Source organism: Penicillium arizonense (genome assembly GCF_001773325.1).
Source record: "Penicillium arizonense strain CBS 141311 chromosome Unknown PENARI_contig004, whole genome shotgun sequence".
Classification (NCBI taxonomy): Eukaryota; Fungi; Ascomycota; class Eurotiomycetes; order Eurotiales; family Aspergillaceae; genus Penicillium; species Penicillium arizonense.
In genome coordinates, this window is record NW_019173281.1 from 618997 (window position 1) to 639101 (window position 20105).

Below are 20105 nucleotides of genomic sequence, written 5' to 3' on the forward strand. Positions count from 1 at the left end.
CCATGCTTACAGTTCCTTCTTCTTCTTCTTTTTTTACATTGCTACCACACGCGCTCTCCCCAGAGGTTAGTTGTCAGTCCATTTTGAGTTGGTTTTTCACTACCCTAGCCTCATTTGCATCTAAATTCTCTACCTACGAGCTCTCACCGATTTCTCACTTTACTCTGCATTTTCTCTTGACTCGTCCTTATTTTGTGCTTACCCCAGATCTCAACTTTACCCTTACCTTTACCCCGTACTCTGCTTTGATCACAACCCTATCTCCGCCAGCTTGTGTTGTTTTGCTTGCCAGTCATCCACAAACACATAAGAACGCTCTGGTATTCTTCCTCCGGTCATTTTCTATTTGCCATCCGGCGTTTATACCGCATTTCCTTTCATTCCTGCGGCTTCTTCTTCACCCCATCTCATCATCCCGATTATTATTCATCCACATCAAGCCATTGGCATCACTACTGCGTATGCTGGTGATTACTTCATCTTTCCTTGTCTATATCTGCACTTGTTCTATCCATTGAAGCCCGCATTCTCTCATGACAACGATTCATTTGCTTTTGCTGCGGTCTTGGCCATTGACTTCTTTCATTGCTTCGTTCTCCCCATTGCATCTCCCCATTCGTCTGTTCTTCGATCTTTATCTTCATACGGTTTGGTCATCTTTACGGTCCATTGTGCTAACGCATTGCTGTTACGTGCTTCTAGATTTTTACCTTTCTTTGACTACCGCTTTCGTCCCCTTACAGAAGGGCAAGGCGAAACCTCCACATTCAAGCCGCTGCTGGTGACCAGGCTTACACTCATTCTTTTCGCCAGCTCCTCCTCCTCATCCGCCGCTCTAGGACAGCAGACCCTAGTTCGACTCCGCATTGTGACCCTCCTTTTTCCTACGCAACAGGTTCCTGGTTCCCTTCACAGTTCCAAGGCTCCAGATCTTGGCTCGACTGCGACCTTTCACACTCCTTTCCTCACAAACAACCTCCTAGCGTCCTTACCTATTCTAAGATACGATATTTTAGACCACATTCGCAGTTCGCCCTCCACCTTCTTTGAAAGCAAATCATTTGCACCATTCACTGTTCTAGGAAACACAATTCCTAGTTCATCGCTCATTCCTTCCACTTTCTCTTTGGTGCTTCGGAACTATAGAATTCCGGGCCCAATTGCAATTGCACTTCGCCATCTTTCTCAAGAGTCAGCAGGGCACTTCAATCATTTCTCACCAACATCCGAACACACACATCTCTAACCAGCGCATTCGCTAAAATGTCTGGTCGCAATTTGCCATACCGTGATCGCGGCGGGGATCGTGGAGGGGACCGTGGCTCTCGCGGAGGACGTGGATTCAGTGGTGACCGTGGTGGTCGTGGTGGTCGTGGAGGTCAACAATCTGGTCCTTCGAAGTAAGTTGACGTGATCTACAAGAAAGGAAATATCTAACATTTGTCGAACAGGATGCTCCTGGCGCCCACTCAGCCACCTGATCCGAACGCCCTCAGCTACGAGAACCAGTACATCAAGGACACCGCAAAGGATACCCAGAAGGACCACCAACTCGCTCGACGCCCCGGCTATGGAACCCAAGGCAGAGCCATGGTACTTCGGGCCAACTTCTTCGAAATGCAATTCAAGCCAGACCAGGAGTACCACTCTTACCGCGTGGATATCGCTGTGAAAAAGGATGGCGGCAAAGACACTGGCAAGGAGGGCGGCAAGGATGGCGACGGCTTCAAGCATGCTGAAAAAATCCCCAAGGCGCATCGTCAGTTCTTGATGGACGCGTTTTTGCAGGAACGACGCTTCCAGGAAAACATCGGCACTGCTACAGATGGAACCACTGAGATCGTTCTGAACAGACAATTGGATGACACCTCGAGCTTCGTTCGTCGCATTGGTGACGCTGCTGTTGCTCCTGGTGACAAACGGCCTGTTTACAAGGTCACGCCCATCTATCAGGGTTCAGTCAAGCCAGATGATTTCAAGAACTTTCTGCGGAATCCCAAACAACGGGGCCCAGTGGAAAATGAGGCCGTCATTCTGCGCATCCTCAACATCGTCATGAGTGCGCACCCATACAAGGACCCCGGCATTTACATTTCTGGTAGAGGACGCACCAAGTTCTTCCGGATGGGCCCAGGAAAGGAGGCCTGGCCAATGGGTGGTGGTATTGAGGCTGCTCGTGGCTACTTTTCCAGTGTTCGCTTTGGCACAGGCAAGTTCCTGCTGAACCTGAATGTCAACCACGGCGCTTTCTACAAGCCCGGTCCCTTGAGTGCTCTGATCAAGGAGTACATGGTTGTTTATGGTGAGGATCGCGAGCACCTTGGACGCTACTTGAAAGGTCTCAAGATTTATGCCATTCACTTGCCAAAGAGAAACGATGCGTTCGGGAAGCCACAGTATGCGATCAAGTCGATTCTCGGTGTTGCGACTCCCCAGATGGAAAAGTCAAAGGTGCCAACCCCAATGAACTTCCCCGGGTCAAGCGTCTTGCTTCTTCGCCGGGCAACGTTCAATTCTTCATGAACCAAGAAGGTAGACCTGGACGATATGTCACGGTCACCGAGTATTTTGAGAAAAGTATGTCTTCTCCCCGTCCCTTGCTTTTTAGAATATGCTAACCAAAATCACAGCCTACAACATGAAGATCAGGTGCCATGACATGCCCGTTGTCAATGTCGGTAACCTGGAACATCCCTCTTATCTGCCGCTGGATGTCTGTGAGGTTGTTCCTGGCCAAGGCTTTGGTGGAGACCCAGCTACTTCGCAGCGTCAGGCGATGATCAAAGTCAGTTGCCGTAGGCCACCTGAGAACTACGAGTCAATCACCACTGATGGTCTCAACATCATGGGAATCACCGCCGGCAAAACCGTGGAAAGAGGCATCAAAGTCCTCCCTGATATGGTCACTGTCCCAGCTCGCATCTTGAACACCCCTGTCTTAAAATATGGAACTCAGAAGACCACTCCCCGATTTGGCTCTTGGAACCTGGCAAACACCAGATTCTGCAGCGGTGCCACCATTCCAACGCCGGCTGTTCTTTGGCTTCGGACGGGTCGAGACTTGTTCGAAACTCCCAACATGTGTGTTCAAAAATTCACCAAGAAGCTACGAGAACACGGCATGAAAGTCAGCGACCCTACGATGTATCTGCAGGCGTCACTCTCTGGGGGGCCCGAAAGTGAGCCCAAAAATCGGGAAGCGATCAAGCAATTGTTCATTAAGTTGCTGAATGGGAAAGTCAAGTTTGCCGTCGTTATTCTCTCTGACGCAAACAGCAAGGTATTCGACTGGATCAAGTACTCGGGAGACGTCAAAACTGGCATCATTACCCACTGCATGCAGGTTGACAAACTTAGCAAGGGCGACGACCAATACCTGAGCAACAACGCTATGAAGGTCAACCTGAAATTTGGTGGCGCCAACCAAGTACTTGACGGATCCCACTCCAAGTTCATTGGACAAGGAAAGACCATGGTCGTTGGCTTGGATGTCACCCATCCAACCGGCACAGATCCCCCAAGTTGGCCCAGTGTTGCTGCCATTGTTGCCTCAATTGACGGTCGTATGGCTCAATGGCCCGGAGAAATCATGATTCAAGGCCGCCGCGTGGAGCATGTTGAAGTTCTCCAGCAGTTGATGTACAGACGGCTGGAACTGTGGAAGACTCACAATGGCGGCACATTGCCTATGAACATCCTCGTCTACCGCGATGGTGTTAGCGAAGGTCAATTCGATATGGTCCTGAACTTTGAACTTCCATTGATCAAGAAGGCGTGCGCAGAGCTCTACAACAGATCTATGCCCTACATCACCATTGTCGTCTGCGGAAAACGTCACAATGTGCGCTTCTACCCAACCGTTGAAAAGGATCAAGATCGGACGCAGAATCCCATCAATGGATGCGTCGTTGATCGAGTCGTTACTCGCCCTATCTTCTGGGACTTCTATCTGCAAGCTCAGGCTCCTCTTCAAGGCTCCGCTCGCCCAGCTCACTACATTGTCATCCATGATGACATCTTCAGGAATCCCAAGACCAACCCGGAAGGCAAGCCAGCTGATATGATACAAGAGCTAACTCATAACATCTGCTACATGATGGGTCGTGCCACTCGGTCTATCAGTTACGCCACTCCTGCGTTCCTTGCGGACAAGATGTGTGACCGGGCTCGCAAGTACATGCTCGCTTATTACTATGCCTTCATGCAACCAAGAGGGCCTGGTAGCGACGGGAAGATGCCACCACCCCCGCCTGATTGTGTGCAGTTGGAAAAGAGCATTGTGTCTAAGATGGCCTACATCTGATCTACTTCATTGCGATTTTCTGAACATGTCTTCGACAACTTGAGATATTCTTTGAATACTTCTGGAACCTTGCCATTTCCTGCTTTCTTGATTTCTGATCTGTTTTTCGATTGTCTGCTGTTTGCTGTGCCGTTGCTTTTCTTTGGATGAGAAAACACGAAACACCAAAAAAGAAAGACGAAGATAAGGGTGGGAGGGTGGGAAAATATCTTTGCAAAAACTTTTTCTTCTACAGGTTGCCTTACTGTGTGGTGTTTGTGGCGTTGGTTGTTTTTTGAATTTGTTGATATCTTCGTTGCGCCTTGGTCTTTCTGTTGGTCTTGCGTTGTTCTTTTTGTATTTTTGTTTCTTTGTTTCCTGCACAGAAAATAGACAAAATAGAAAAATGAGGGTGGGTGGGAGGGCATTTGTTAGAGTATAAAAATACAAAAAGATACAAAAAACTCCTCTTGTGTCTACGTTGCCGCAGGCCATAAGTCCTGTCATATCCCCACCTCTATACAGTCTACATGGTCAACCCAAGACACTCGAAAATAGTCAAGAAAGAGGTGAAAACAGAGAGGTCAAAGTAGGGCGGGAAAAAAAAGCATGAAACGGTATACTCACTTCGACTTTTCGTGTAGAGACTGTCCATTACTCCATGGCACTGTATACACATTTATGATGCCTGTTGTACACAGGAAGTTGTAGCCTAGGAGCGATTTGACTTTGTTGATTTGCCATTGCAAGACAAGCAAAATTAGCGTAGCTAAGACACGAATGGAGAGTTATGAAGGCTATAGTCTCAACACGGAAAACAACATAATATACATGTGGCGAGCCATATCTGTCATTGAATATATCAACAGTAAGGAAGATGGTTGTCGATATGACAGGGGAATCCGTAGTCCCACGCTCATATGGAAGAGGCTGAGTGTGCAATCACCTCTATTCTCTCCAGGCACCAAATCGGAGAAAATGTTGGAGACAAGACTTGGCGTGTGATATGTTTGATATCATCCTAGGCCCGGGGGTGTCCTGCAGTATATTCCCAATGGAACAAAATCAACACACTTTGTACCCTAAATGGTTTTTTTGAGATTTGGGCCCATTTCCTTTTTGAAAACCGAGTTTATATACCCTTGCGAAAATTGACCGATTTGTCGATATCATCATTTACCGCTTGGAACTAGGTGACCACGCCTCAGGCTGCCACTCCTCGCCTGGGTTGTTCTTGCTGGCCTTGGCCCATGGGTTCTCCTCCTTTTTCGTCTCTGGCTTTGTAGAGGCAGGGTCCGCCCGTGGCGCATTGGGCGGTGCGGTAGATGCCGGTGCATCCTGCGCGGTCTGGGTATTGGCAGTTGGATGGCTCAAGCTGGGACCACCGGGCTGAGTCGCTGTTCCTCCTTGTTGGGTCTTGGGTTTATCCAGGAAAGAGGCTTTGCTGGCCCAGCGTTCGTCGGCAAGTCGGGCGAGTTGTTTGATTTGCGCTTGGCGGACGAGATCCTGTTTCTGCTCTTCGATGCTCGGAGGATGTTGCCGGACATGTCGTAGCCATTGGTGCCATTGTGCTGGATAGGATAGAGTGTTAGTCTCGGTTTCATCGCATTATCTCGGTTTGCCGGGCATGAAGCCACCAAGCCCATCCAAACCGAGCCTGCATCTTCCCTGCATGCGACAAGATGACTCACGTGTCACTTGAACATCACTGAAATGTGTTTTCGGATCAAATCGGACGATTCGGCGGTAACGAGCTGCATTCAAGACATCTTTGAACTCCCAGAAGGTGTTGCCGGCGAGATCCTGGCCTGTGAAGAGATGACGGTCAGCGTCAGTCGCCAGGCAAGAAAAGCAGATACTGACCGACTAAAAAAGATTTCCTCCAGGGCAGGCGCAGAGCCTTCCATTTGAACCACAAGCTGTTCACCATTGTTGCGATGCAAGGAGAGAAAAAGAATTGAGGCGGAACGAGAAACGTCATCGGGATAAACATGGCCGAGCATTCCATTGGCCTCTCTCCCTCTCACTCTCCTCTCTTCTCTTCTCCCTCGGATCTTCCAGGCTTCAACATTTCCAGCCCTCGGGGCATTTTCTCTTGCTCGTATTTCCAATTGCATCACGGAATACACTCCTCGGCTACCCAACCCCCCGCCACACCATAGGCGCCGATCAGGCGGCAAAGGGATACATAGCCCCAAACAGTGGCTAAACAATCTCACTGCGCTCTACACTCGACCTGAAGACCACTCGACACCATGGCTTCAGTGACTTCACTCGACAAGGACTTGCGCAATATGCGCCTGTCCCGCTATACCCCGCAGGCAGCCGCGGAGGTGCGCGACTGGATTGAGGAAATGCTTCATGAGAAACTGCCATCGCAAGACTTGCTCGAAGGTCTCAAGGATGGCATTGCTCTCTGCAAGTAAGTTGTGATTGCGCTTTTCCGCCAAAGCCTGGACCCCTGACTGACTCCTATCTAGACTGGTAAACCTCGCCGTGTCACCGGGCGTGAAGTATAAGTCCTTGCCTGCGCCGTTTGTACAGATGGAGAATATCTCGCATTTCTTGCGCGCATGCCAAATGCCGCCGCTCAACCTCCCGCCGCACGACGTCTTCTTGACGGTTGATCTCTACGAGGCGAAGGATCCCGCGCAAGTTCTACAGTGTCTGGCAGCATTCAGTCGCCGTGCCAATGCCCTTGAGCCCAGCAAGTTCCCTCGTGCGGTTGGCCCGCAGAGCAAGCGCAATGTTATCAGCCCCAACGCGACGGGATCCTCCGGCGGGGGCTATACTCCTCGCTCAGCCCGCTCTTCTAGCAATGTAGGCGACACAAAACCATCTTTTCCCGCTCGGACAGGCAGTCCGACAAAGCCTTCCGGGTCATACAGTACTTGGGCCAAGAAGGGAGATGAACAGGTAACTACTCCGGCCTGGAACATCCACCAATATGGCTACATGGGTGGAGCGAGTCAGGGCAACCAAGGAATTGCGTTTGGTGCTCGCCGACAGATCACGACACCTGGACCTGCTGTGCCCAGTCTTGCAGAGAAGGAAAAGCGCAAGCGTGAGGAGGAGGACAGAATCCGCCAAGAGAATGCAGAGAGGGAAGAGGCCCAACGTGCCCGCCAGCAACAGATCGAAGAGGAAGAGGCTCAAGCCAAAGCTGAAGAGAAGCGCCGATGGGAAGAAGAGACGGCCCGCGTAAGGGAGCAGGAGCGTATCAAGATGGAAGCGGAGAGAAAGCTTTGGGACGAGGAAAAGCGTCAGTGGGAAGAGGAGGAGGCGCGCCACGCCGCGGAAGAGAAAGACGCCGAGAACCGCTTGGAGGAGGAGCGGCAACACAGACGCAGTCAAAACGACACTCGTCTCAACGGCCAGTTCTTGAGCCAATACCAGGCTTCCCAGACTAGCAATGCCTCCAGCGGAGTAAGATCCGTCGAGGAGACACCGGAAAGTCGACGCATTAAAGAGCTCGAGCGTGAGCTTCAGCAAGCAAAGGACCGGGAGCGTCAGTACGAGACCGAACGCCAGGAGCTTCAGTCTCCCAAACCCACCGACGAGCCCCGGTCTCGCAGCCGTCCACGTCCCGTGCCTCCTAAGCCAAGCTACAGTCTCTCTTCGCTTGAGCAAGAACGGCTACTACTCCGCAGAGAGTGGCAGAACAACCAGGAAATGCCAGCCACCTCAGAGGAACCCGAAGCCGTCGAGGAACAAGCGCCGCCCCCAGCTCCTCGCCCTCTCCCAGAGCCCAAGCCATCATCCCTCTCTGCACAGCCAACACTCCCACCCAGAGAACTCCCTCAACCCCCTCGTCCCCTCCCAGACCCAGTCTCCTACAACGCCAACCGCAACCGCCAAAGCCGCGTGGACAACTTCCTCTCCTCAAACCCAGCACCCGCCCCCGCAGCCCCAGCCGCCCACAGACCCCAAGACTACACGTCAACCGCCGAAGTCGACGAAGAGAACAGCCGGCGTGTAGCTTCACAGCAGAAGACAAAGGCCGGCGGATGGGCATCGAAATCTCTCCTCGAGCGTGAGATGGAGCGCGAACGTGCCCGCCAGCAAGAATGGGAAGAAAACCAGAAACAGACTGCCGCCGCTGCCGAGCGTGGTGTTAACGACCCCACTCATGGCTCGGGGCCCGGTCAGTCGTGGGACGTTCATCAGTATGGTTACATGGGTGGTGATAACCAGAACCGTGGCGGTGTTGGGCTGGGTGTTGGTGGTGCTAGGCGTCAGATTATTGGGCCCCGGCCGCCTCCATAAGTTGCTGCTTGGTCTTCTGTCGATGGTTTCCCGAAGCTGGTGCCTATTCAACCTAGGATTCTTTCCACATTTTACCCTCTCTACTTGCTTTTTCGTCTTATTGCTTTTTCTTCCTTTTCTTTGATTGCTGCTCTATCATGTATCACCACTGAAGCAGAACTATCCCTTTTTTTTGCATGCCATTTGTGGTATTATTTCATTATTTGTGTTCTATGATTCCCGTTCGAAGCCTTTCCCTTTTTTTTTTTTTTTTTCTTTGCTCTTGATAATGCTGTTTTGGTGTGATGCGACTGTAGATAGCAAGAGGTGTATCGAAATTCCATGATAATCTACAGAAAAGAAAGGAAAAGAGACATCCATAGACTAGATCACCATCACCTCTGTCCTTGCTCAGTTTTCGGACTGCAACATTGGTCCGAACAACCTTAGGGCTAGATGCGAAACACAGAGCCGCATCTAAACAAACTGCCTAATGCGACCTTGAAATATATTCATCATAGCATTCATAAACATCGTAAACACACACAGGTGGCCCTAAACGTCAAGACTAACTAGCAATCGGCAAAAGATGCTCAACCATAAACAACAACCTAAACCCGCTCTCGCGCAAATAACAACACTCAACAGAAACCCTCTCCCCCCTAGCCAAACACCTCTTCCTCTCCTCCTCGGCCCTCTCACCACGCTTAAGAACTCCAGCCTTAACAACCTTCCGAAGCCGTGGCGTAACAAAGAGCATCCCACTCTTATGCAGCAACGCCATTAGCGCCTCCAGCAGAATCGAAACCTTGGCATTATTCTCGATGCTGGGATTCGCCGCTGCGTAGGGTAAGAAACACTTTTCCAGCTTTTCCTGGTGGAGACAATCGTCGTCAGACCTAGGTGCTGAACTCTCGCGCATGACGAAGAGGAGGAGCTCGCAGAGGGTTGTTTGCGCGGCTGGGATCATGTGTGGGAGAATTGAGGGGCTGATGAAGTGTTGGAAGATTGGGAGGGGGAGGCCCCGGATGTTTTCGACGAACATGTGGTAGAGGTCGTCTAGGGGGATGAAGTCTTCAGGGAGGCGGGTGGAGACGCTGGAGAGGATGCTTAGGAGTTGTTGGCGGAGAGAGAGGGAGTCGTAGCCGCCCAGGGAGGAGAGGTCGCTCCCGGGCTCTTGGACGTGGGTGATTTTTTGTATTTGGCTGATGGGGCTGGCGGCTGTAGATTGGTCTAGGTCGGTTTTTGTTCCTCGTCTTGTGCGTTTGGCGCGTCTAGACCTGGTTTCTTTGGCTTTTGCTTTGGATGGAGGTGAGACTGTGTCAGGTGTGTCGTTGGATTCTTCTCCTGACTCATCCAGGTAGTCGCCGTATTCATTCTTGTCGATGTTGACTTCGACTTCCCTCTTCTTGGTATTCTGCGTTGTTTTCGAGGTCTTGGTGATTTCCTTTTTTCTGTATACCTCCTTGAACTCTTCTCGCGTTCCATCAGCAAAAATAGCACGCAGGATCCGACGGTTTCGTCCGGACGTGGTATTCGAGCTTATATATTGAAAGATCAAGCTCTCGCGGAAAATCTCGAGGTCGTCCTCTGCCGCCTGTTTGCCCCCGCGTGTCCCTTTCGTGGCTGGTTCAGCGTCCTGTGAGGGTTCTCTCTCGCCTCCGTTGGCCTCTAACCATTTTCTTTCGCGCTCTTTCCAGTCATCTTCGAGAACGTTGCACATGAACTGCAGCCAGATCTGCCAGCGCTCCCACCTCTCCGGGTGAAGCACTGAACAACGGAATGCCCACCCGACGACATGCCAGAAGTCCTCTGCACGTTGCCATACCGAGTCTGCATCACTGATCACCGTCTTAATGGGTTTTGTGTCGCCGTTTTTAAGCTCACTAGTCTCTGGGCTATCCTGACGCCGTAAGCCATAGCGCGAGGATTCGAAATGCGTAAAGGCAAAGGCAACATTGAACTTTGCATCAATAGGACCGACAAGTGAGTTCGTAAGTCGAAGGAGGCGGAGGGATGCATTGGCGGCTTCTTTCTCTTCCGTCGATTTGGCGCGTGTTGTCGTGGATGGGTGAACGAGGATGGTGGCCGCGACGGCCAGATGCTGTGGCTGAGGAATCACTGCTTGGGCTGAGGAGACTGTGCCGGATGCAAGGGTGTTGTAGAGGAGACTAAGTGCTTGAGTGTCTAGTTCGGAGCAATTGGAATGTTAGTCGCGTTTCTGTGAAACTTTGAGACGCGTCTCGGAGGTTTGGGGACGTACGGAGGTTTTCTTCGAAGAAGATACCGACATGCTGGACTAATTCAAATGCCAGCGGTACCGGTGACCGGTAGGGAACCTCGTCCGTCGCCATGTGGAATGTTTGCGAGAAGGAAGTTGAGGTCGACGCGCTTATCGATAAGCGGGGAGATGCGATAGGATAGAGTATGTCTGATTAGACTGTAAGTCCTAACAAAGAGAGACCAGACTTGATGTCAAAGGGAAAGAAGTACTCAGCACGATGGTTTGAACTAGATATTGACATTGGAAGTCTGCAAAGAATACGGCAATAAAGCGGAGAAAGCACGATCTATAGCCCGTTTATTACTGCACTATAGATCTACCAGGGAGAAATGTAAGCGAATAGGATCCAACTCTTTAGTCAACAAGGACCATATAAATCAAATAAATGCGTTAGGTTCCTTTTGTCCTTCTGTGCTTTCTATCCGCAAGCCGAGTGATGTGGGACAGGTGTGGTAGCGAGGTTCAGAATGTTGGAATATCACATTCATATACCAACTGTTATTAAATAAATGACATACGACCGAACAACAAGGCAATACTAGACTTTCCTCAACTTCACATGCAAGCCCCGCTTGGACCCAGCCAAGAGATTAACTTGCAGCCCTACCTGTGGAGATACTATGCACTCACAGTGTTCAGGTTTATTAGGCTCTTGAGTCCCCTAGAAACGCATAAATGCAAGGGTTTGGTAGGAACTCTAGACATAGGGCCGAAAGGATGGGAATTTGGACTGGCATTTACTTCTGCGTCTTCATATTTGCCAAAGAAAGGAGAAACAGGACGCGATAGCCAATAACGGGTCAAAACTCCGTCAATCAAGTTCGCAATGCAAAGGCCCTGGAAGGGAGGCGAGAGAGGTTGAAAAATCAAGGGGGCCGAGAAGACGCCAACATGGATAGCAATTGGATAGAAAAGGAAAGATTTGGAGGCACTATGACTCCTCGGGTATCTCGGAGAATAGACCTATCCGCAACCGATGCCACTGTAGACAAAATGTTAGCAAGCCATCCAATAAATCCCGTGATCATTGCAAGACGTACAAATGGCAGCTTAGGAATAACCACTCCCAATGTGGCGAGGAAGTTGATGGTAAAGTAGGTCATGTCGTAGTGGGTGTAGTGAGTGCTAAGGAGGAAGAGCACAACCGGGACGCTGAGCAGGAACTTCTTGGCGGGCGTGTATTGGTCACCGTTGTCGATCTGCTCCCACATATTCAGATTATCGTAGGCACCGGCGTTGAATTCGAATGGGATGCCCCGCACCCAGTGAAACATGAGGAAGGATCCGAACATGTAGCTGATGTTGGTGAGGGTCCACGAGGTCTCCTGTGAGACGCCCGGGATGATGTCGTAGAAGATCTTGAGGGCAGCGATACAGACGAAATGAATGGTCCAGGCACCTAGAATATGAATCGAGTCAGCTCCCGATCTGCTGCGTGGTCTCAGCTTGCCACTTACCCTTGGCGTTCACCCAATCTGCGTTGAGGTTTGGCAAAGCCGCCTGGTCACTTGTGCGCTCGATTGACTCAGCAGGTTCCTGGTAGATCAGACTGCTGGATCGCCTCCGTCGGCCTTGTTTTTGGTTCATGCTTGGAGATAGCCGCTGCGGCGCCGTGTCAACATCCGGAGGGAAAGAGATGCCACGGGGGGCCAGCAGGGAAGAAACTTTTGAATTGGACGCCAGCTTGTCGGTTGCTCAAAAAGAAATGAAGATGGAAGAGAAGGAGAGAGGAAAAGGAGCGTGGGGATGAGGTGGCACGGCCCAGACTGGAGTTTGCCGGTCGGATCGGCTTGGGTCACGGGGTGCGGAAGAGCTCTCTGATTCACGACTTTATTCTTCCGCTAAAATTAGGTATTTATACTCGGAGATGACTATATTTCTGGCTACTCTGGAACTTTTGGTTTTCGCTGCACTTATGCATGTGCGGAATCTAATCCCAAGGCACCAATAGGGCCCCAAAGGGGCAATTTGCAGATATTCTTGTCTTGTTCGTGTTTCATTGTTGAACTAGAAGATTCTCATCATTACTATAATTGAAAGCATTTTGAATCTGCCGGTCCCTTCTTCTGGGCTTTTTTTGACACCGGATTTATTCACGGTGAATGGAAATATTTCCGACGCTACTATAGCAATAGCCGCCACAGACTTGGCTACTCTATACCCAACGCTATCTCCGAACAGTTGCCCCTTTATTTATATAATGGGCTTTTTTCTCCAAAATAAACTATATGCAAATGAAATTTGCGATAGAGTGAGTAACATGTTTCTATATTAACGTACAGCGGTTTCATACTCACGAAATCCCTGAAGCCCATGGGTTGATGATTCAAGGTTAAAAGCATGTCTGGAGCTACCAGTGGACTTTTAGGATCCATAGCACCGTTGAGGTATATGTCAGTAAATTTGACTGAATTTATCTTTAATTATAAATATGAACTTGTGTTTCGTACACTTAGGGATCATCACGGAGTTATATGCAGAGATTGAAGTAGACAGTAGCACAGCATCGAAATCTAGTATATTCACCTCCAGTGATCACAATTATATAGCTCTCTTCGAGGCTCAAAGCCTCCATTAGCAGCGTTTGTATAGACTTCTTCGGACTCTACATCTACAATATTGTGTATATCGACACTCCTTTCAGCCCTGTTCCCACACATTTTGAGCAGGATATAGTTCTTGGTTCTGTTACATGAAGTTTTGAGAACAATACGTACTACATTTCAATATAGACTTATAAAGCAAGGCCTAGACACTACCAATATGGTCATTATAAATGGCCGATCTATACTCCATACTTGGCGGCCCGATTGCGCAAATGGTCAATATCGGCCACCGTGAAATTAATTTGATCTGAATTCTACTGAAGATCTCTCTATTCCAACCGATCAAATCGTCCACGCCATTGCAAATAGAAAACAATGGCAAACTCCTCTGACGAAGAAGCCGATTCACGGACGGCGTCGGTGGGCGCACAGCGTGCGAATAACCCTCGTTCCACGCGCTCCGCCTCACGCGATAGCACGTGGCCAGCAAAGCGACAGCGGCAGAATAAAAGTCAAGATGCGCCTGATCATGCAGATTTCGTCCCCCGGGGCGGTGCGTTTACTGCCACCTCCCTGCAGGTTGACCCTGATAGCACATCCAGCTCTGGTTCCTCCGACTCAGACTCCGACTCCGACTCAGCCTCCGACGCGAACGACACCACGAACCCACACGCTGGAAGCACTGCACCTGCCATCAGCTGGAACCAAGGAAGGAAGAAGGCAGTGCGCACAACTCTGGGAGGGAAGCGATCCGCACCGATGGAGGGGAACACTGAGCAGTCTGAGCAGTCTGAGCAGTTTGATGCTGTGAATGACAAGTACTGGCGCAGTCGCAGTGACTCTGCCTCGTCAGCTAACAGTGAGGCTCGCGCACGGAAAAAATCTCGAACCCAAGAAGATCTGGAAGAGGGTGAGATTGATTCCAAGAGTGAATCCGACGATTCAGATTCGCTTGACTCGGAAGCCGATGATTCTATCCTATTGAATATCGGTTCCAAGGAGAATGGAATGAACGACGGCGAAGACTACGATCCAGAGCGTCTGATGCCTGAGAATGGGATACAAAATGGAACAACCGCCGTATCAACTTCGAACGGGGTCGGAACGGAATCTGGCTCTCAGTCAAAAGAAGAGGCTTTCCGCCTCTTCGCACTCAAGTACCCCACTGCGCCGACGTCTCTGGTGGACTTGAACAAGAATGATCTAGAAACCCAGTCCCGATACGTATACTACGACCGCAACATCCACGACCTTGACCTGAAGCTTCCCGTTTCTTGTATTGAGTGTCAAACCGAGGGCCACATGGCCGACATTTGCCCAACAAAAGAGGTATGCTCCTTGAGGTCTACATCTAGAGACGTTACTTTTTTACTGACTCTATGTTTAAGTGCTCACACTGCGGTGCTTGGAACAAGCACGCAAGCGTTGTTTGTCCCACCTGGCGAAGATGCCAAAAATGTCGCGAAAGAGGCCATGGCGAGCCACAGTGCACATCGAAGCTACGATGCTCCGCCTCCGAAGTGCCCTGCGACATGTGCGGCCACGAACACCTCGAATCAGAATGCGACTTCCTCTGGAAATTCCCATCCCGAGATCTGCATTCCGACCAAATCTCCGTTTCCATCTCCTGCGCCAACTGCGCCAGCGCAAAGCACCTAGTAGGAGATTGTCCAGACCCATATCTAAAACTCAGCACATCATCCTTCACTTTGAAAGGTCTGGACCCAGAAATGATCACGAACCTCAACACAGCCGATGGACCCCGACGGACCGGCCGCCCAGGACCAGCACCACGCTCACATGGAAACGCCAGCAGACCTGGTTCCCGCGGCGCGGAATGGTCCCGTTCTTCCTCCCCAGATGAAAGTGATATGATGTCCCGCGTTTCAAGAGGGCGTGGCCGTCCCGCCCCCGTCCACCGCGGTAACAACCGTGGCAATATCAAGTTCGCCAGTAATGTCGGCACTGGTCGTGGTGCGTCTCGGGGACCCCCTCCGGCTCCCCGTGGTCGTCCTCCATTCCCTGGTAATGAGCGCCGGCGTCGCTCGCCTTCGCCTCGTGCGAGGAATCCGCCTCCACCGCGTGGTGGTGGCCGTAGCCGTGGGCCTTCGAGGGGCTCTGGGCGTTCTCGTGGGCCACGGGGTGGTGGTAGAGGCAGAGGGCGGTAATGGATGGTCGATTTGAATGGGACACATCTGGCATGGAAATACCAATTGTTCAACCTTAGCCGTCAGTTTTCCGCTGAGCAGGCATTTACGATGAGAAGAAATCTGATATCTTCAATCTGTTTCAAGTTATCGAGAGACCTCGTATGGCACACCATGCATTATCTGGAAGACCTATGCGACTATCACTCAATTCCACTAGATGCAACAGCACATACAGCACATACAGCACCACTACTGAACATGTTCATCATTCTCCCGAGTCCCAAGAAACCCCTGCTCAAGAATATCCACCAAATCATCCAGCCGCGAAATACAAAGATCAGTATGGGCATGCTCCTTCAAATGCACATTACGCTCATTGAGAAGCAAGACCGTCGCCGCACCAGCCATATGCCCAGATGTCATATCATCAATGCTATCACCAACCTAACAAAATCCGGACAATCAGCATCTCTACGCACAAATCACAAGATCATGAGAACAAGCAGCTAAACTCACCATAATCATACTCTCAGCCCGATTACTCAGCCCCCATTCACTTGCGATATGCAAGATACCAGCTGGATCAGGTTTCGGGAGGAGATTGGGTGTGTCCCGCGTGATGATGGGTAAGAAGACGTGTGTTGGGAGATGGTTGTCGACTAGGTACTTGACGGGTGCTCTGGTGGAAGTGTTAGTATCTGTTCTAGAGGCTATAGTGGTCGCATGAATAGAAAACCATGGAGTTAACTTGATTGCCACATACTCGAAATTCCGCGTACAAAGCGCCCTCCGTAACCCTCGAGATTCGAGGTAGTCCATTAGCCGGAGTAGACCGGGCTGCGGTTGTTGGTCTACCATTGCTCGCCGTTCTACGGCTTGGACCTTTGACACTGCTGCTGCGCGGTCTTCTGGTGTTGGGAGTTGTCGGATGTGGTGGAGGATGTCGATTGAGCGGTCGATTCCTAGAGCTTCTCTGTGGCGATGTGTTAGTTTGGATTGGGATTATGGATTATGGTTGGTGGTAGGGTTCTGAATTATGTCTGATATAGTGCTAGGGATGTCGAGGTGGAAGCCTTACCTCATTTCGTTGAACATGTGGTGCTGTGGTAGACTTTCGTGAAGTTAGCGAGGTCTAGTCAATATCGAATGGGGTATGCATTGAAGGATGGTTTTCATGTCTTCAAGGCATGAATAGCAGTCAAGGGTTCCAATATTGTTTGTGAATATCAGGGTGGAAAAGACATCGAGGAAACATCTCGAAGAGTGCCTTGTATAGACCCGAAGAACAGCAAAAGAGTATCCAGGCTACAGAATAGCAACATAGGCATCCTAAATAACAGAAGTTCCAGAGGAAAGACGCGGACTGAGGTACTGCCGAGTATCAAGCAGGTGCAACCAATAACCGGTCTCAAAACAAGATATGAGCTGCTGGTAGTATACTTCCTGATTAGGAAAAGCCCTCGTACATCATATCACGTGTTGATATCAAGTTGGTGCCTGAATATTCAGTCCAAAACTGCCATTGCAGCATCAAGCCGGCAGGGTACACAAAGCCACACAACGAAAAAAACGAACGCGATGAAAGAGTAAGAATGGGAAAGTAGTGCAAGACATCTCACGGCAGAACATTTGATATGGCCACTTACCACAGAGTTCCATCCACATCAAACACAATTCCCTTCAAGAGCGGGGCATTGGATGTCCGGGCTGGATCCAGAGGCGCAAACTTGCGCGGGCGAAGATGCATACATTCCACCGCAGACATGATGGACCGAGGAGAGCGAGGCAAAAACATGGAAGAGAAGATGAAGTTGAAGTTGACGTGGAGATGGAGATCGAGTTCCAGGGTGGGCCGGGCCGTGGGCCGGGGAAACACAGCCGGGAATCTACAACTTGGCTGTATGTAACTTTTTCGAATAGCCTCAGAAGTAAACATCAACCATTAATGATAAGCCTTGAAGTCTTATTTAAAACCATATGAGTTCAATTTGCTACTCACTCTCAAAGTACGCTGCTACAACAAGGGTAATACATGCGTACATAGTACCGCTCAGTAAGTATATTGGATAGTCTCTACACGAACCCAGTCTCGAAGCGAGTATACCGGTTTATGCATTATCTTCGCTCTACGTTGGCTTCTCTCTTTTCTGTCCACTTTCGAGGCTCTCAAGTTATAGTGTTTTCAAAATGGTGGATCATCAAGTAGATTGCATCAAAGAGGGGGGCGGAGGTGTGAAAGAACTTATGTGGCCTATGACTGTATTATGGTGACTACTAATAAATCATAATTATGATGGTCAATGCTCTCAAGAATAAAATCTCATGAATGACAGGCTTGGTAGTAATAGATAACAGGATCCAGTATAGTAGACCCCATGACAAAGCGAATCAAGTAGAAACACAAGACCAAAGAAACGAGAACAGGAAACTCACAGGCTTCTCACAAAACATGAATCATCTCATCATCAAAACCAAGACAGGATATACTATTCTCGGAATTTTCCAAGCAAGCAACCCAGGAACATGCAATCCCCCCATCCAAAGCCCAAGGCTTAACACTAAAGCCCTAATAATCAGAAAAAGGCCGAACAGAAGTAGTCCCACGGCCGCGAACAGCATAAGCAGTAGCAAGAGAACTGTACTCCAAATGATCACTGACAGGAAACTTCCCAGGATAACTCTCAATGGAGTGATACTTGGGCGAGCGGTTCATCTGTACAGTCTCCAAATCCTCATCGTTAACCTGACTAAACGGAACAGGAAGGAGACCCGAACCAGGCTGCAGAGCTCTCCCCTTCCCCTTCCACCGCCCACTGAAGCCTATGCCCACCGCCGGACCAGGATCGCTCAAATGATCAGCGATGCGAGCAGGCACAGATGCAGATACAGGGAAAGGCAGATACTCGTTCAGAGCCATAAATGGATTCAAGGCTTGCACAGGCCGGGCCTTGCCTTCTCGGAGCATCTGGTCTTCGGCGTCAGAGGGCGGGCCATCCAGATTCCGTTTCAGCGCGACACCAGACATCGGCTGTGATCCCGCAGTTGGGAATGGGTGGCGGAAGATGCGTTCCATTGCCGAGCTGGTGATTGAGGAGATGCTGCCACGGGTGCTGGAGCCGATTTTGTGGACGGTGTCGTAGACTGAGGAGCCAGGTCGTGGATGGGTCTGGGGAGGTGGAGGTGGATGATTGGGCTCGTGGATAGAGAACCTGTAATTATTATGCGGCATAGCTTGTAGCCAGGAAGCATGAAGGCTTGTTGAATTGCGGCCGTCTGTTTCGTCCAGTAACCCGTTTCTTTGGGAGAAGCGCGACTGTTGCCCTGTTGCTGTGGCAGAGTTGTAGGTTGACAGTGGAATGGCACCGATGATGGAATTGATTATTGCTGCTTCGACACGGTCGATGTGCTGACTAAAGGGAGGGAATTCACGACGTGAGTTTGAGAGTGGTCGCGCGATGTGGGAGATTAAGTAGAGCAGTTGAAGGTATACTAGGGCGCCGATGAGGTAGAGGGCTCTGGGGAGGGGTATTGGGTAAGATCCCGTTGAGATGGGTTTGTGGTCCATGATGTGATGAACGAGAAGATGTGAGCATGTTCATAGTGAGAGAAGAACAGAGGAAAAGGGTGTTGGTGGAAGGACCATTGATGGCTCTTTCCTATAGATGTAGATACAAGGCGCTTAGGCCGGCGCAATTGCGCTGTTCTTCCCCCTTTGTGGGAATACAGATAATCATATGAATGAACAACTAACTAGGAAGATATGAATAGGACTTGTTTAGTTTCATATAGATCTAGGATCTTAGAAAAAAAAATCATAATAATAATAGTAAAAAACAAATTACAAAAAGAGAAGAGGTCGTGCCCGGGATCGAACCGGGATTGCCAGAATCAGAATCTGGAGTGATGACCATTACACTACACAACCGAGGTTGTTAGTGAGGCTCGGTACGTATGAATCTAGGATCTTAGGCAACCCAAAGAACCTAAAATGCAAAAAGAAAAGAGGTCGTGCCCGGGATCGAACCGGGATTGCCAGAATCAGAATCTGGAGTGATGACCATTACACTACACAACCGCAGTTGTTGAGTGTGGCCGAGGCTAATGTTATAAGAGTCAGAGTAAAGCTTAGATTTGGGAGCCAAAATCCCATAGACAATTGTATGTTATAAATGTTCATCTAAAACCGAAAGAGGTTGAGTTCTTTGGACTAAGGAGAAAACAATTCAAACGTAACTAATTATATAAGCCATTCTTTAGCACCTAACAGTTAACTTAAGTTAACTATGTCAGGGTTATAATTGGCTTACGAATCAAAATCAAGTCTTTTTCCCCGTTAAGTGGGGGTTTTCTTAAGGAGAGCTCTAGCTACAAGTAACTAGCTGCAGTGGTTGGGCTTCCAAATTGGTAGGCTTTGCTCTGACTCTTATAACATTAACCCTGAAACTCTCTCAACAACTGAGGTTGTGTAGTGTAATGGTCATCACTCCAGATTCTGATTCTGGCAATCCCGGTTCGATCCCGGGCACGACCTCTTCTCTTTTTGTATTTTTTTCCAAGTCTCCCTTCACTTTGCATGCAGTATCTCTTAAGAAATTTTC

At 49.8% G+C, this 20105-nt stretch overlaps 7 protein-coding genes across 7 annotated transcripts; 3 read left to right on the top strand and 4 right to left on the bottom strand.

Annotated features, from left to right (window-relative positions):
• Positions 1-1263: 1263 nt before the first annotated feature.
• PENARI_c004G01186 (argonaute family protein) lies at positions 1264-4303 on the top strand (the record flags this gene model as incomplete). Its single annotated transcript, XM_022628922.1, has 4 exons — positions 1264-1400; positions 1452-2451; positions 2484-2577; positions 2631-4303. 4 exons carry the CDS (start codon positions 1264-1266, stop codon positions 4301-4303), a joined length of 2904 nt encoding a protein of 967 aa, XP_022490741.1.
• A 1155-nt stretch (positions 4304-5458) lies between these two features.
• On the bottom strand, positions 5459-6212 carry PENARI_c004G08257 (uncharacterized protein; the record flags this gene model as incomplete). The annotated part of the gene is made up of 3 exons (XM_022629281.1): positions 5459-5853; positions 5974-6090; positions 6146-6212. The coding sequence occupies 3 exons, from the start codon at positions 6210-6212 to the stop codon at positions 5459-5461; spliced, it is 579 nt and encodes a 192-aa protein (XP_022490960.1).
• A 325-nt stretch (positions 6213-6537) lies between these two features.
• PENARI_c004G06587 (calponin homology domain protein) lies at positions 6538-8548 on the top strand (the record flags this gene model as incomplete). The annotated part of the gene is made up of 2 exons (XM_022629196.1): positions 6538-6704; positions 6763-8548. 2 exons carry the CDS (start codon positions 6538-6540, stop codon positions 8546-8548), a joined length of 1953 nt encoding a protein of 650 aa, XP_022491155.1.
• Positions 8549-8922: 374 nt separating this feature from the next.
• On the bottom strand, positions 8923-10881 carry PENARI_c004G04836 (uncharacterized protein; the record flags this gene model as incomplete). The annotated part of the gene is made up of 3 exons (XM_022629110.1): positions 8923-8926; positions 9202-10714; positions 10791-10881. The coding sequence occupies 3 exons, from the start codon at positions 10879-10881 to the stop codon at positions 8923-8925; spliced, it is 1608 nt and encodes a 535-aa protein (XP_022490667.1).
• An 861-nt stretch (positions 10882-11742) lies between these two features.
• On the bottom strand, positions 11743-12398 carry PENARI_c004G10606 (ORMDL family protein; the record flags this gene model as incomplete). The annotated part of the gene is made up of 3 exons (XM_022629408.1): positions 11743-11793; positions 11852-12210; positions 12269-12398. The coding sequence occupies 3 exons, from the start codon at positions 12396-12398 to the stop codon at positions 11743-11745; spliced, it is 540 nt and encodes a 179-aa protein (XP_022490961.1).
• Positions 12399-13732: 1334 nt separating this feature from the next.
• Positions 13733-15525, top strand: PENARI_c004G00590 (zinc knuckle domain protein; the record flags this gene model as incomplete). Its single annotated transcript, XM_022628890.1, has 2 exons — positions 13733-14686; positions 14746-15525. 2 exons carry the CDS (start codon positions 13733-13735, stop codon positions 15523-15525), a joined length of 1734 nt encoding a protein of 577 aa, XP_022491051.1.
• A 2548-nt stretch (positions 15526-18073) lies between these two features.
• PENARI_c004G05125 (uncharacterized protein) lies at positions 18074-19072 on the bottom strand (the record flags this gene model as incomplete). Its single annotated transcript, XM_022629123.1, has 1 exon — positions 18074-19072. The coding sequence occupies one exon, from the start codon at positions 19070-19072 to the stop codon at positions 18074-18076; it is 999 nt and encodes a 332-aa protein (XP_022491092.1).
• Positions 19073-20105: the final 1033 nt, after the last annotated feature.